The sequence below is a fragment of the Eptesicus fuscus genome, chromosome 3 (assembly GCF_027574615.1).
Source record: "Eptesicus fuscus isolate TK198812 chromosome 3, DD_ASM_mEF_20220401, whole genome shotgun sequence".
Classification (NCBI taxonomy): domain Eukaryota; kingdom Metazoa; phylum Chordata; class Mammalia; order Chiroptera; family Vespertilionidae; genus Eptesicus; species Eptesicus fuscus.
This window is the reverse complement of record NC_072475.1, coordinates 112,157,441-112,173,160: the sequence shown is the minus strand read 5'-3', so window position 1 is coordinate 112,173,160 and position 15,720 is coordinate 112,157,441. Positions and strand designations below refer to the sequence as shown.

The 15,720-nt window shown below is 41.0% G+C and overlaps 1 protein-coding gene across 2 annotated transcripts in view; it reads right to left on the bottom strand.

Annotated features, from left to right (window-relative positions):
- Window positions 1–1,749: 1,749 nt before the first annotated feature.
- The window catches only part of PLOD2 (procollagen-lysine,2-oxoglutarate 5-dioxygenase 2), a 253,440-nt gene continuing 239,469 nt past the window's right edge, over window positions 1,750–15,720 (bottom strand). For both annotated transcript variants that reach the window (XM_054714121.1, XM_054714122.1), the window contains 5 exons: window positions 9,840–9,905; window positions 8,163–8,267; window positions 6,430–6,576; window positions 6,195–6,320; window positions 1,750–3,129 (listed from right to left, as the gene is read on the bottom strand). In XM_054714121.1, the coding sequence (XP_054570096.1) occupies window positions 2,974–3,129; window positions 6,195–6,320; window positions 6,430–6,576; window positions 8,163–8,267; window positions 9,840–9,905 (600 nt within the window). In that variant the 3' untranslated portion in view covers window positions 1,750–2,973. The remainder of the gene's footprint in view (window positions 3,130–6,194; window positions 6,321–6,429; window positions 6,577–8,162; window positions 8,268–9,839; window positions 9,906–15,720) is intronic.

Here is a 15,720-nt window from a genome sequence, read left to right as displayed (position 1 = left end):
TACCATCCCTAAAGTATCCTATCTAATAAAAGAGTAATATGCAAATTAACCATCACTCTGATACACCCATTAGCCACGCCCATCAGCCAGTCAGGAGTGAGTATGCAAATTAACCCAATCAAGATGGCTGCAGCACAGAGAGAGCAGGAGGAAGACTTGGGTTTCCCTGGCGATGGAGGAAACCAAGCTTTCTGCACATCCTGGTGGGCCCAGGCCTCCGCTTAAGGCTACAAAGTTTCAATTATAGAAGATAAATAAATCCCAACAAAAATGGCTGCAGCCACGGAGCGAGCAGAAGGCTTGGCTCTGCTCTGGGCTACAAAGTTTCAATTGTAGAAGATAAATAAATCCCAGATACCAAAGCCTCCGCTTGGGTTGCTGGGGGGCATGGCTGGCCTGCAAACCACCACAGGCCCCTCGCCCAGGCCACCCCATGTCCCAAGGGAACCCTGACCCTGGTCTGGGACACCCTTCAGGGCAAACCAGCTGGCCCCCACCCGTGCACCAGGCCTCTATCCTATCAAATAAAAGAGTAATATGCATATTGACCATCACTCCAACAAACAAGATGGCTGCCCCCATGTGGTCAAAGATCCTGCCCCCATGTGGACACAAGATGGCCGCCACAAGATGGCCAGCAGGGGAGGGCAGTTGGGAGGGACAAGGCCTGCAAGGGAGGGCATTTGGGGGCGATCAAGCCTGCAGGGGAGAGCAGTTAGGGATGACCAGGACGGCAGAGGAGGGAAGTTGGGGGCAAACAGGCTGGCAAGGGAGCAGTTAGACATCAATCAGGCTGGCAGGGGAGTGGTTATGGGGTGATCAGGCTGGTAGGCAGAAGCAGGTTAGGGGTAATCAGGAAGGCAGGCAGGCGAGCAGTTGGGAGCCAGCATTCCTGGATTGTGAGAGGGATGTCCGACTGCCCGTTTAGACCCGATCCTGGTGGATCGGGCAGTCGGATATCCCTTGAGGGGTCCCATATTGGAGAGGGTGCAGGCTGGGCTGAGGGACAACCTCCCCACCCCCGTGCATGAATTTTGTGCACCGGGCCTCTAGTACTAAATATAAACCACAAATCATTACTAAAATGTCTCCTCAATGAACTTCATGGATAGGAGGAATTTACTCTAGGTATTAAATGCTATGAAGAAAAGAGGGAGAACCCTTATTTCCTATGTGCATCTCCCAGTAATTGTAACACCTTACTCCTCACCACATCCTCAATGCTTATAATAGTTCCTGGCCTATAGTAGAAACTTGAAAAACACAATTGAATAAATAAAATATGTATTGAGCCCTGGCCAGGTAGCTCAGTTGGTTAGAGCATTGTCCCCATATGCCCAGGTTGTGGGTTTGATCTCCAGTCAGGGCACATACAAGAGGCAATCAATGAATGCATACATGAGTGGAACAACAAATCAATGTTTCTCTCTCTCCTTTTCTCCCCCCTTCTATCTAAAATCAATAAAATAAAAAATATATAGAAAAATGAATGAAATAATATATATCTCTATTTCCTCACTTGTAAAATAAGTTAGATCAAACTCCTAGTCATTCTGAGATTGAAGATATTAATTCCACTTGTAATTAAATAAATTGAATTTTCATTAAGTTATGATAGCAGTAAATTTACCAAGCAAAATGAAAAGTCATAGCCTATTATCTTCAGATATTCTTTCAGGCTCCTCAATTATAAGTATCTTCTTAAGCTACTTATTCACCAATAATAAATAAAACAATAGAAACTTATTTTAAATTATTTTATTTTTCAGAATTTTCTAACACATGGTGTTAGAAAAATGAACTTTGGTACCATGACTTAGAACTTTTTCTCAAGTTTAGCCTTTAAATTAAACACAGTAGCTACACTAAGGATATTTAAACCTCACTCAGAGAAATGCTGAAAATCAAGGCACAAATTCTTTTGTGGAGGGAAATTATTTCAAAGTGCGATTTTAAAAAGCTAATAAAAAGAGTAAGAAGGATAAAATAGAGACCATGCTGGGAAGACAAAAAAGTGAGTAATTCTCCCTAAAAAGAGAATAAAGAGGGGGGCAAAGAGCAAAAGAAAGGCTCACTAACTTATTTTCCTGATATAAAATTCAAGTACTTAAAATTTTTTTTTAATCATAAAATGCTGCTACTCATCTCAAAGAAAAAGTAATCCTCATTATTTTCTAGAATTAAAAAACAATAACCTCTTTTACTTAAGGATAGTCAGTGATCTTAAGTCAATACTTAGAAATGGAAAGGTTTGCTTTTCTAAATCTAATATCTACGTAATATAATCCACCTTGAAAAAATTCATCTGAAGAAACACAGGATTTTATTTCTAATACAAGTGTAAAAAAAATTTAACAATCTAAACAAAAAGGCTTCCAACTGGATAAGCAACTTAATTTTGTACTAAATTTCTTAAGGACAAACATTGTGCAATACTGTTCTTTATATTCCATCAGGAAGTACTGTAAAACATACCTACACAGGAGGTCAAAAAAAGTACTTACACAATTGCACAAAAATTCAGTGAGAATTCCAGTTTTCCAACATTTAAAAAATTACCAATTTTCACTTATAGCCATCTTATCTACATGATGATAAATAAAATTCTTCCCAGGTATTGTTAAATAAGAAAATACTACTCATTTGTCAATGATGCATTTGTACCTGAATATTTTACCAACTGAAACACATATTCAGAAAAATTGTCATTATTCTCAGAGACAATAAGGCAAAGAAATAAATATTTGCTTTTAATATTTTTCCTTTCTTTTCTTCTTCAATCTGTATTTTAAGGCTCAGAGCAGACATTATGATATATCAATTTTTTATAAGGTTTTCAAATGTTTGGCCCAAAGTGAAGTTGTTCTGGTGATGTTACTTAAATATTCCTCTCATCTTCTCAAGTAACTTCAAACATGTTCATGCCAGTCATCCATTCCAAAAGGAGCAGTGATTCAAAGGAAAGTGAATAACTTAGGGATCTATAAAAGACACTGCAATGTATCTTGTTCCATTTTTAACAGGAAGCCCTTCATGTAGATGTGTGAGTCTCCCTGGGTGCATAAAGCTCCAGCCTTTTCTTGGTGATTCAATAGAGCAATTGTATCGTAGAAATTTGCATCCACCTCCCTAAAAGAGATAAAACAAATAAATGTATCATTCTATTATGTTTAATATTTTATCCCTAGAGGCCCAGTGCACGAAATTTGTGCAGGGAGGGGGGTGTCCCTCAGCCTGGCCTGTGCCCTCTTGCAATCCAGGATGTCTCAAACACCAGTGATCATACTTTTCATACAGGTGAAAGGCATCTTGCTGTTGTATGGGCAGCTACATGTTTTTGCCCTGAGTATAAAAAGTAATACATAACATGATCCTTCTGAGGCAGTAGTGCCATTTTCCCCATCTTATGGGTGGAAAAACTGAAGCAGAGAGAAGTTAAATAATTGGATTTGTCACACAGTTATGTGTCAGAATCAGGGCTGACCAAAAAATGTGCAAGCCAGAGTTCATGCACGTCATCGCTGCATCATCCTGTTTTTTTCAGTTTTAGAGTAGCCTTGCCAGGTTTTAATTTTTAAATCTAAGAGACTGTACCCAATATATAGGAACGCATGTTCATCCCCATGTGGAATAAACAGGATGTGGACAGTTTGGAGGTTCTTCTGATGAATTAGGACCAAACAGCCACAGATCTTTTTCAAATATTGCAAAAGCCACCTTCCTTGTTTAACTGTGTGTGGGATGTAGCCGTTTATAAGCTATGACATAGTCACTCGCGATCCAGGACCCCTCGGGGAATGTCCAACTGTCAGTTTAGAGGTTAGAAAAAAACCTTGTGAGAGAAAAAACAAAACAAAACAAAACAGAGGCCACTCCAGTGAGGGTGGGTTCTGAGGAGCTAGGGTTAACTTTCTGCGTGAAGATTTGCCAGGCCAGGGAAAAGGGGAGGAAGGAGTGTGTGTGCGTTTGTGTGTGTGTGTGTGTGTATGTGTGTGTATGTGTGTGTGTGTGTGTGTGTGTGTGTGTGTGTGTGTGAGAGAGAGAGAGAGAGAGAGAGAGAGAGAGAGAGAGAGAGAGAAGGATAGAGAAACCCCCCAAAGACTCCAGACTATTTTATTCTAAAATACAAAAAACTTTGCTTTCCCCACGTTTTATGCATGTCTAAACACAAACCATCCTGTACTTCACGAAACATGTATTAGGGAAGGAGAATGCAGCCTTAAAGCAAAGGGTGGGGGTGTCAGAAGTGAGTAACTTCTCTAGTCCCCCAGCTGAAGCTCCTCGGGGCCTGCCTCTTTGCGAATCCACATTTATCTCTGGGTGTGGGAGGTTAGGGAGCACAGCATTATCCCGGGAGGGGGAGGTCACGGGGACTGCACCTGTGGTACTCGCCCCAAGTTTCATTTCCTCACCCTCCCGGGTAGCTTTCCACCCCGCCACTGATCCAGTTAATGGGGTCTGAGGTCTGCAGCAGGACGCCTCCAGGCAGAGAGCACGCTGGGGGCCTGGTGGTCCAGCTCCAAGGCGTCCACGCCCCACCCCCACCAGCAACCAGTGGCTCCGGGTGTTCTGCCCTGCTGCACACCAGACTCAATCCCACTGGGTATGGGGAGAGATTGGACGGCCCCGGTGGTGACTCTGCGGCTGCTGAGGTGGGGGGAGGGGGGGAAGCTCCCAAGAAAGAGATTTTTCAAAAGCCTTCAGGAAGCCACCTAGGTTAAACAGCCCAACTGGGCTCAGTGAGAGCCAAACTGTCTTCCCACTTGCACCTGCTGGTCTGTGCCCCAGTGGGCAGTCCATGGGCCCTCCCAGATCCTCCCTCCAACCCTCCCGCCTCCATCACGCACACCTTGGGAGGGGATGCTGCTGTGCAGGGACTGCTTGTATGTACTCCTTCGACCTCTGCACTATCCCAAACTCCCGAACCCCGGGCTCACTTGCGGGCTTCTGAAGCCCTTGAAGTCTCCCCTTCAATCCCAAGGCACTGCTCTCAGCCACCTCCCAGCTGCGGCCAACACTCAGACCCTGGAGGCGAGCGGCCCTGCAGGTCTGCCCCCCTTTCCCTCCTCTGCTCACTATGCCCGGTACTGGCACAGTTCCGTGGGCCCTGCAGTTTAGCGAACACGTGCCCAACGTCAAGAATGGTTCCCAGTGCCTTTGCCCAAAGGCAACCGGGGTGCAGTCTCCCTCTGGGAACTCAGTCCTGGGGCGCTGCCTTCCACATTTGAATTCAGATCTCATGTAATTTGCATCAAAGAAACCCCGCTCCCCGGAGGGAGAGACCCACTGAAGAGACTCCTGAGGCAGTGCGGGCTCGCCTTCTCTGCACTTGTGTGCAGAATGTCATGTTTGCAAACAGCGTGGAAACCTGCCGTGCCGCAGGGCTCCAGGGGGAGACATGTGCAGCCACCAAAACAGTGGTTCCTATCTTTTCTCCTCTGCTTACGGAGAAAGAGATTCCAATCCTATCCCTAACCCCAGGTAGCCCTGCGCCCAACACTCCTTCCCATGCCCCTTCTCCCAGACACCGGCCCTCCAATGTCTTGGCTGCTTCTGCCCGCTCTGAGAGGGGTTGTGCTCTAAGTTCTTATATTTGCATAGTTAAGAAAAAAGCAGGCTGAAATTGGGCTTACTTGGAACCCGTCCATGGTAATCGCTTGCTCTACAGGAGCACCCATAGCACCCAAGTTCAATCTGGGACTCCTTGGGGTATGTCTGATTGCAGGTTTAGGTCAAATCCTGGGGGGGGATCAGGAACAAACTGGCAGGTGGACATCCCTGGAGGGACATAGCAGTGCACCAAGTGGCAGATGGCTAGAGAGGAGCCCAAACCAGGCTGGGTGCCTGCTGCCCCGGAGTCAGGAGAGGCTTCCCCCCGCTGCAGCTGTACTCACCAGCCATGAGCCCAGCTTCTGGCTGAGCGGCACTCACCCTGTGGGAGCACACTGACTACCAGGGGGCAGCTCCTGTGTTAAGCTTCTGCCCTTGGTTATCAGTGTGCATCATAGCGACTGTTCGACTGGTCATTCTGGTCGTTCCGGTGGTTCCGCTGTAACAGTCGCTGGGCTTTTATATATATATAGATTGGCAAAATTCAAATTATGCCATATAAGAAGAAACTTAAAAAAAAGGGAGGGGGGTTTAAGGCCTTTTTGTAATGACTGAGAAATGTAAAAAATAAAACCCATAATTACCTGAAAATCTTCTCCCACATTATTGAGTGCAATGTTGATGGTAAACGTAGAAGCATCATGATGAGGGCGAAGAGAACGCTGTCTGTCAGGGGAGTATTTTACCACAAAATTCAATAATGCAAATCCCTAAAAAGGCAAAGTAAATGAATGGATTTGCTTAGCAATAAAAACATAAAATAGCATATGTGTGTAAAAACTGGTAAGAGGTAGGCAGGAGGAATGAGAGAATAACAACCTTTGTATAATAGCCTGCAAAGACCTTCAGTGTAACTGGTGCAATAAACTCCCGGATAAAATGAAGCCAAACATTCTCCAGATCAATTTGCTTCATGTGGATATCATCAGTTGGGACATTTTCATAACCACCAGATATACGGCTATCCTAAAAACAAATTAAGGACATCATAAAGTGTGGTCCACAGCAATCCACATTTATACTATCTTGGAATTTTTTCAACCCCAAGATCATTAGTAATAAAGAAATTAACAGTTTAATTATGGCACACCATCTGCTTTAACTGCAAAACTATCAAGAAAAACTTAGGTAAAATGGCTTTGCAAATATATTCATGAAGCAAAACATAACAGAGTTTAGTAGACTCTGGTCCTACTTATTTAATGTGTTAACCCAAAAATAAAAAGGCCAAAGTAAGAGGTAACAAGTGTTTATTTGAGATCCAAAAGAGTAGTTATTCAGAAAGCACTGATTCAGACAGAAACCCAAATAGTGTTCTGATTAGGAAACAAAAGCAGTGGGTAGTCATGAGAAAGGCTAGGAGAACAATTACAATAGAAGGAAGTATTTCTATAGGTGCAAATAAGCTAGCACAGTGATGCTAATGATAAACAATGTTTTTAATTTCAGTCCAGGTAGTCATAGCATCTTCTTTCTTGTTATCTTTGCACACAATGGTTTGGGATACAATGCTACTCTTGGGTCTAGCCCAAGGTTATTTTGCCCTTTTAACATTCCAAAGATTTGCGGAATAAGATATGCAAGATTCTGGGGTGGCAGCTCCAATTCCATTTTAAAGTGGCTCCATTTAGATTATTTTTACAAATGTGTATTTAAGATCTGACTATAAAGTAAATAAAGTTAATTTCCAAAGCCCTCCCAAGCCTCCTAAAGAATGAGTTTTTTACAGTGACCCTTCAGGCAGTGTTAGCTGCTTGATGGGCATAAATTTGCTGGATTATCTACCATAGAAACAAGCTTTCCCTGCTTCGTTTCTCACTTCTACTTTATGGCACCAGTCTTTCTATGACAGGTTTTCATTATCCTGCCTGCAACCTGCTGACTTCAAGTTCTCCATCATTCTTTGAACTTCTGTATCCCTGGTCAGCTAACTAGCTGAGGTTTGTAATTTAACAGAGGCAGTAATATTCAAGAGTATTCCACTTAAATATCTTGGTATTGGGAAGGAGCTGGCATGTGAGAATTCTCAGAGAAAAAAGAAACACATTGAACCACTGACAGTGAGACTTCCTGCCAAGTCCTTGACACTGAATGTAAATAAAAAACTGACTTACACTGAAGGCATTCAGATTCCTTCTTATATTTTATACAAAAAGCTTTGATAACCAACCAGATAAACTTAGTATTTTTCACTATAGCTCACTGTAAAAATGCAGAGAATAAAAAGTGGCCTCAAGAACAACATCACACAGTAAAGACATACATGACCTCACCATCTCTAGCCTGGGACATGATCCTTACAGACTAACCAATGTAATTACATGCATAAATGAGAAACTGAGGCCCAGGGAGATCAAATGTTAAACACTCATTAGGTAATGGCAGAATTAGACTTAAACACAGCTCTCCTGACAGCCTTGGCTAGCCTACTATTCAGGTCTATTCAGAGATGTACAACAAAAAGGACAAATCCACCCTAAATTCTCTAAATACCTACCCTTCCCCCAACCCCACATACACATTTCAGTTTTCTGTGTGAAATTACAACTTACATGATGTTTCCCTCCAGACCACTGGCCATAATGCTCCATTTCTTCCACCAACTCATCACAGGCTTTTTCAGAAAATATGGGAAACCAAAAGACATCTGGACAAGGCTACAAAGCATGGCATCACCATTAAGAGAATAACATTCTGTGTCTTTTAACTAATAACTAGCATTTTAAAAGTAATAGGGCAGAATATTCAATATTTATCTCACTTAGATGTCCTTTTTAAGAGGTCTGTCCCACATTATTGACATTACTATTATAAACAACTAGCGCTCCCGTTGCAGGAAGATTCTTGCAATAGGGCTTCCTGCTGCACTCTACCCCACCCCACCTGCTTTCCTCCCTTCTCCCCTGGCCCTGCCTGCTCTCCTCCCTTCTCCCCTGGCCCTGCTCTCCTCCCTTCTCCTCCGCCCTGCTTGCTTGCTTCTCTGCAGCTCTTGGCTTCTTTCTATGCTGTCTTGATATGCAAATTAACCGCCATCTTGGTTGTGGTAATTTGCATACTCACCCTGATTGGCTGGTGGGCGTAGCTTGACTGGTGGGCATGGCTTGGGCATAGTGAAGGTGCGGTCAATTTGCATATTACTCTTTTATTAGGTAGGATACTAGTTTTGGGGATTTTTAACACTTAGGAGACTTTGGTGTTTTTTTTTACATTTTAACATCAGTAAATTAAAAATGTGTCTTAAAGTCAAAGCCAAGCAGCCACTGTGATGTAGTTTTAATGCCATGGCGCTTGGTAAAACATCCATTCTACCGTCACCTGTGTGAGTACATATGCACATCTGTGTGTCCTTTGCATACATGTATTTAGTTGGTATTGCATTTGCTGAACTGAGTTGCCCTTTAAAATGTCTTTTAAAATGATTTACACTATAATTTGTGACAGAAATGAAAAGTTATTATGTATGCAGTGCACTAGGACATATAACATCTATTCATTAATAAGTGTAAAACAACTCTTTCAATATGTATAAAATAAAAAAATTCTAAAGGACTAGAAAACATTGTGTCATAGTTTAATTGGCAGTATTTTATTTTTCTTTCTCATAGTATACAAAATAAAGAGATAACTCAGAATCAAAGATTCCTTATATTCTCTAAAAAAGGTATTAGCAATAGTTTGGGATATTACTAATAGAAAACAGAGTTCATTTTGTAAAAGACATCTCTGAGAAGAGATTCTTGGAGCCCAATTTCTTTCAAAGGTAAACTTTCACTGAATGATATCTGCCAATGGCTCCTTATTTTTAGTGGTTTGGGAAAGCTACAACATTAACTTATGGACACACAGAACAGTGTGGTGATTCTAGGGGGAGGGTATGAGGTGGGGGGCGTGGAGGTGGAAGAGGGTATATGGGGGATAAGTGGTAATGGGGAAAAAATAAAATAAAGAAAAAATAAAACAAAAAGAAAGCTATGACATTGAGAGCATGCTTTAAAAAAACGCATGATCTTAAAATTTTTGTTCATCTCCACATTCTACAGTTTTATAACTATATGATCCTTAAGGCTATAAAATTGGGAATCAAGCCATATAAATTTTACCCTTTTATAAAAAGGGTAATTTCTGCACATTCAAAACATCGCCCACTAAAGCAGTATTGTAGTAATAATATGCCATTCTGGAATATACAGCAAAAAAGTCTACATATCATAATAATTATTAATACAAACCTGTTCAACTATATTTTCAGTGAAAATCTTTGAATAATCATGGTTTATATACTTTTCCTTCCAGTCCTACAAAAAAAATTCAATTGCAAAGATTAAAGCAAATACTTTTACAAATACTTGAATAAACAATATAAAGTATATGCATTTTAGAAATTACTCAACTTATAAATGACTGTGTTTTAGACAAAATAGTTCTCAGAAACCACAGTTTATGTTTTTCTATCTTTGCCTGATTCTATGTATGATCATATCTTTCTATGAAACACAAAATTTTGGTTTATCAGAATTTAAAAATGTGAAAAATATTAAAGTGATTAGATTTGTATACTATATTCTATTCATCTACATAATGTATTTAAAAATGAACAATACAGAATCCTATCAACAAATATCAGTAAATATTAACACATTAGTCAATTTGAGTATTACTTATATAGTGAATTACTCTAAAATAATTTCAATTTTAAAAATGTATTCAAAATTTCTTCTTTCACTTCAGTTTTTAATATGTCAAAGAATGATCATAGGGTTCCTAACACATTCACTTACTGAAGTTACTAAATTTAAGATATAGTAAAAATAGATCCTCTTGATGTTAATTCATGAACCAACTCTCCTCTTTGACCAATCTCTGACACATAAAGCACAGACTTAAATACCTCAATTTTTGTCAATAGCAGCTAAGAAGTCCTTTCCCTTAGTTCTTTCCCTTAGGTCAAGTGTTTCATTAAAAATCCCAATTATTTAGAGGGTATATATTAAAATATGGAGTTATTATTGAAAAAGATCTCTTCTTAAATGTATTTAGGCAGTCTAACAAAATTCTTAATTTTCTCTTTATAAAGTAAAAATATAGGAAAGTGACAGGAAAGAACTGAGGTACAGACATAAGATAATTCCAATCAAAACATGTTCCAAAAAAATATTTGTCTGAAATATATTTTTTGAGGCCAGATTTCAAAGGATCCAGATAATTTATGTACATTCTTAGTTTAACATATCTCTGCTTATATGTACCTAAGATATTTCTGATATAGAGAACCCAAACTATCTTCAAATTCTTTAATAACTTTCATTTACAGTATATAATTATAAGGATCAAATTACTATATTATCTCATTACTCCCTCAAATACTTATTAGTGTTTGGATTTCAAAATATGGGGAAAAATTAGAAGTAATCATTCATAACATTTCAGAATCCTTCTGTATTCTTTCCTATGTATCATTACTGAAATTAAAGAAAAAAGCCCCTAAGATTTTACATTAATTTTTCATTTTGACTACCTTTCAAATATCATTGAACAAACTGTGACCTTACTAATTTCTTAGAAGTTCTGATAATGGGAAAATCAATAAATATGTTGTTATGCATATCCTCTACAGCAGGCTGTGTGGGGCAACCAGGCCAGCGGGGGGTTGGGGGGGACAGATGGGGGAGACAGGCCAGTGGTATATCTATATGGTGAATTTCTGAAGTAAACAACAATTAAGTAAAGCCATAGAAAGAAAAGCTGTTCCAACTCACTTGTGATAGTATCATTGCACTAAAGGCCTGGTGCATGAAATTCATGCATGGGAGGGGGTCCCCTCAGCCCAGCCTGCACCCTCTCCAATCTGAGACCCCTCGGGGATGTCCGGCTGCCAGTTTAGGCCCAATCCCTGGCAGCTGGACATCCCTCTCACAATCCGGGACTGCTGGCTCCTAACTGCTCACCTGCCTGCCAGCCTGATCACCCCTAACCGCCTCTGCCTGCTGGCCTGATCACCCCTAACTGCCCCCTGCCAACTGGGTCGCCCCCAACTGCCCTCCCCTGCTAACTGGGTTGCTCCCAACTGCCCCCTTGCCGACCTGGTTCCCCCTACCTGCCTCCGCCACAGGCCTGGTCACCCCTTACTGCCCGCCCCACTGGCCTGTCTCCTCCAACTGACCCCCCTGCTGGCCAGGTTGCCCCATGCAGCCTGCTATTCAGTCATTTGGTCGTCCCTCACTAGCCCCCATGCCAGCCTGGTCACCCCACGCAGCCTGCTCTTCGGTCATCTGTCTGGTTGTTTCAGTCATGACGGCCCCTGGCTTTTTATATATTAGGATAGTCTCCAAAAAATTGAATTTTTACACAAACATCTACAATTCAGGACATAATCTGGAATATTTTTTCAGGAAGCTAACATTACCTAAGAAATCAAATAATACTCTTTTTCAAAATAACAAGAAATTTAGCACTAAAGTAAAATATGTAATTCCACCCTCACCATTAAAAAAGCTTCTTCTTAAGTCCATGAAGATGTGAAGCTAAATGAACTGGAGGTGCTATCCTTTATTTATCTACTAGAGGGCCAGTGCACAGATTCGTGCACCAGTGGGGTCCCTCGGCCTGACCTGCATCCTCTCGCAAACTGGGACCCCTAGGGGGATATTGGACTGCCAGTTTAGGCCTGATACCCACAGGCAGGTGGCCTGCGGGGATCAGGCTGAAATCGACAGTCCAATGCCACCCGCCGCTCCTGCCTGCTGCTCCTGCTCATCCTGACCCTGCTGTTCCTGCTGCAGGCTCATGCCCAGTCAGTCCGGATCAGGAGAGGCTCGCACCACTGCCGAAGTGGCGCTCGCCAGCCATGAGCTCTGCGTCTGGTGCCAGTTGGTTAGCTGAGCAGTGTTCCCGCTATGGGAGCACAATGACCACCAGGGGGGCAGCTCTTGCATTGAGTGTCTGCCCTCTTGTGGTCAGTGAATGTCACAGCGACTGGTCAACTGGTCATTCAGTCACTTAGGCTTTTATACATATAGATTTATGTTTTATTAATCCTCACCTGAGGATATTTTTCCATTGATTTTTAGAGAAAGTGGAAGTGAAGGAGGGAAGGAGAGAGAGAGAAAAAGATAATAGATAGATAAACATAGATGTCAAAGAGACATCAATTGGTGAAAATACTTTTATATAATATTTATTTTTTATTCAACAGAGTATTCAGAGACCATTAAATTTCCTATTCCTGGTTGTCAATTACTCCTACAAAATAAAACAGAATTCTGATCAGGTGGATTAAGAGTTTGTAATTTAAAACTTTTACTATTGGCAAGGGAAAACCTTAATAGTAGTATTACAAAGATGATCCTTTAAGAGAGTATTTTCCCTTGAATAAATGTGCTGACTTCACTACAGAGAACAGACCCCCCAAAAAATTTAAAAAAAAGTTAATTCCTATAGATTCAAATCTTTCAGAGAAGAAATAATTTTAAAATTTAAAAGGCAATTGTTTCCCAACTCAAGACTTTCTTTATATGTTAAATCCAGTTACTCTGCAATTTTCTCTGGCTATCTTTGGTATATATTCACAAAATTGTTTTTAAAAATAAACAAGGATAGAAAATGGTGGCCCAATAGGCAGATGTGTCGTGCACCTCATCCTGGGGCCAAACTGGAAAAGCAATTAAGTCATAGAACATCAACCTGGAATTAACAAGTTAGACACAGCTGAGGAGACAATTTACAAGAAGGAAGGGCAGAGAACACCTGGAGAACGGTAGGAATGGGGATCTGGACTGAAGAGGGCCAGCCAGCCAGTGGGCCGACAGGGTGAGGAGGAAGCTGTGGTGCACCAAAGCTGCGTCCCTTGGCAATAGGCATAATATCCAACTGTGAAAAAGAAAAGCCACAGGGCTGATGCTGGCATGGAAATCTGGACATAAGACCACAGCCACAAAAGGCTGAGGCAGCCTGAGCAGCGCAGTGCCAGGGGAAGAGCAACATGCAGTTTAGTGGTTGTTTTGGTTTGGTTTTGTCTGTGCTATTATGCACTAAACCCAGAACATAGGACTTTTCAATTGCAAACACTCACCTGAGGCTTCTGTGCAGGGAGAGAGCACAAACTTGAGGAGTATGGGAGAGGCTGGGGAGGGAAGTATGGCAGAGAGACATGGCCAGGACTCCTGCATTGGGACGTTCTTAAAGCTTCCAAACCTAAGTGGCCATTTCTCCTCTGAAGAGCTAGCCCCTCCCAGTAGCCACAAGACAGGTAATACAGCCTGCCACACCCTGCCTGAATTTTGAGCTGTACGAAGGAAAATAGGCAGAGGCCAAGTTTATGGATCTGAATAGGCCCAAAGAGCCCTCAGTAACTGGAGAGGAAGACATGCCGGTCCACCCTGCTGCTATGGGAACCAGACTGATAAAAACTCCAGATTGCTAGCCAACCCCACTGGCCTCCATACAAGGATCTCTGAATAAACAAGGCCAGAGTAATATTTTGGGCCACTCACTGAGGAGTACCTCTGGGTCAGGGAAAAAACATCCATCTGATTCCCAGAAAGCCAAACAGCACCACCTGCTCCTAAAGTAAGGTGACCAACGTCCCACTTTTGGCGGGACAGTCCCGATTTTTAACAATCTGTCCCGCGTCCCGCGGCGTTTTAAAAAAGTCCCGGTTTTTGGAAAGAATGCACGACAAGCTAGGGAACGGCGGGAGAACAGGAAGGGAATATACGGTTTTCGGCGGCCATGTGGCTATTTAGCCAGGATATGAGTTTTATATTATTTTTGTTAATTTTATAATGTTAAACTTTAATAATAACAAATAATTGTTGAGAACTGATTATCGAGAACTGCTTATCAAAGTTCGCATTGTTGATCAGTTGTTAGAATTCGACCACCATTGTTTGGACTTAATGAACAATGGCATTTTTTGGGATTGGCAACGACGAAAACATTTTGTAACTGTCTCTCAGATGATACACATCGTACTGCGTGCTAGTAAGCTAGTTAAACAAGTGATGTCATTACAAATCAGCTATTCAGATAATTTAGGTAAGTAATTTATTTATTTATTTCATAAATACATAAATTTTCTTGAATTTAGCAGACAGTACTCGTATTATTTATATTTTATAGTGGCGGCAAAAAGTCTACCACCGGCCTTGAAAGTGACACTTACGACTTACGTTATGGCAAATTCAGAGGAAAAATAATACAAGTTAGTATTGTTATTATTTAGAAAGAAATATAGGATTAAAATAATTTTTAAAATATAGTTACTTTATAACAATCAAATTAATTTAATTTATAAACTATCAATAAAATATGTTCATGTAATTATGTACCTACTTACTGTGTTTTTAAGCAATATGTATATAATAATTTATAATGTAATTTTAAATTATTTTTTTTAGATTTTTAACATAATGAGTAAGAAAAGAGGATGCAAATTCAACGATGATCTAAGAAGTGAATTTCCTTTTATTAAAAAAAACAAAAGCGATTACAATATAGACCAAATTTTTAATCAAGAACCCTCCCACCCCCCGGGCCGAAACCAGTTTGGCTCAGTGGATAGAGCGTCAGCCTGCGGACTGAAGGGTCCCAGGTTCGATTCCAGTCAAGGGCATGTACCTTGGTTGCGGGCACATCCCCAGTAGGGGGTGTGCAAGAGGCAGCTGATCGATGTTTTTCTCTCATCGATGTTTCTAACTCTCTATCCCTCTCCCTTCTTCTCTGTAAAAAATCAATAATTAAAAAAAGTCAAAAGATAGTGTCTCACAGTGGTCAGCACCTAACTTCTTAAAAGGAAGCCCAGAATTGGCACACAGAACAGAAGAGTGGGATTCTGAACAAGCTGCCACAGGGCATTAAAACTCAGCTGAAGTGAATGACATTTCACTTTATTTTAGTATTATTATTTTTAAAATTTTTATTGTTTTATTTTTTCACCTTTTTCTTCCTTGCTTCTCCTTTCTTCATCCTGTTTTTCTTCTCCTTTCCCCATTTTAGTTTATCTCTTTCCTTTTTTTTTTACCCCTTTTTAAAAATTGATCTTTATCTGTTTTATTGATGTTTTATTATTACAGTAGTCTCTGTTGGCTTAGTCATACAGCTAACTTGGTCTTC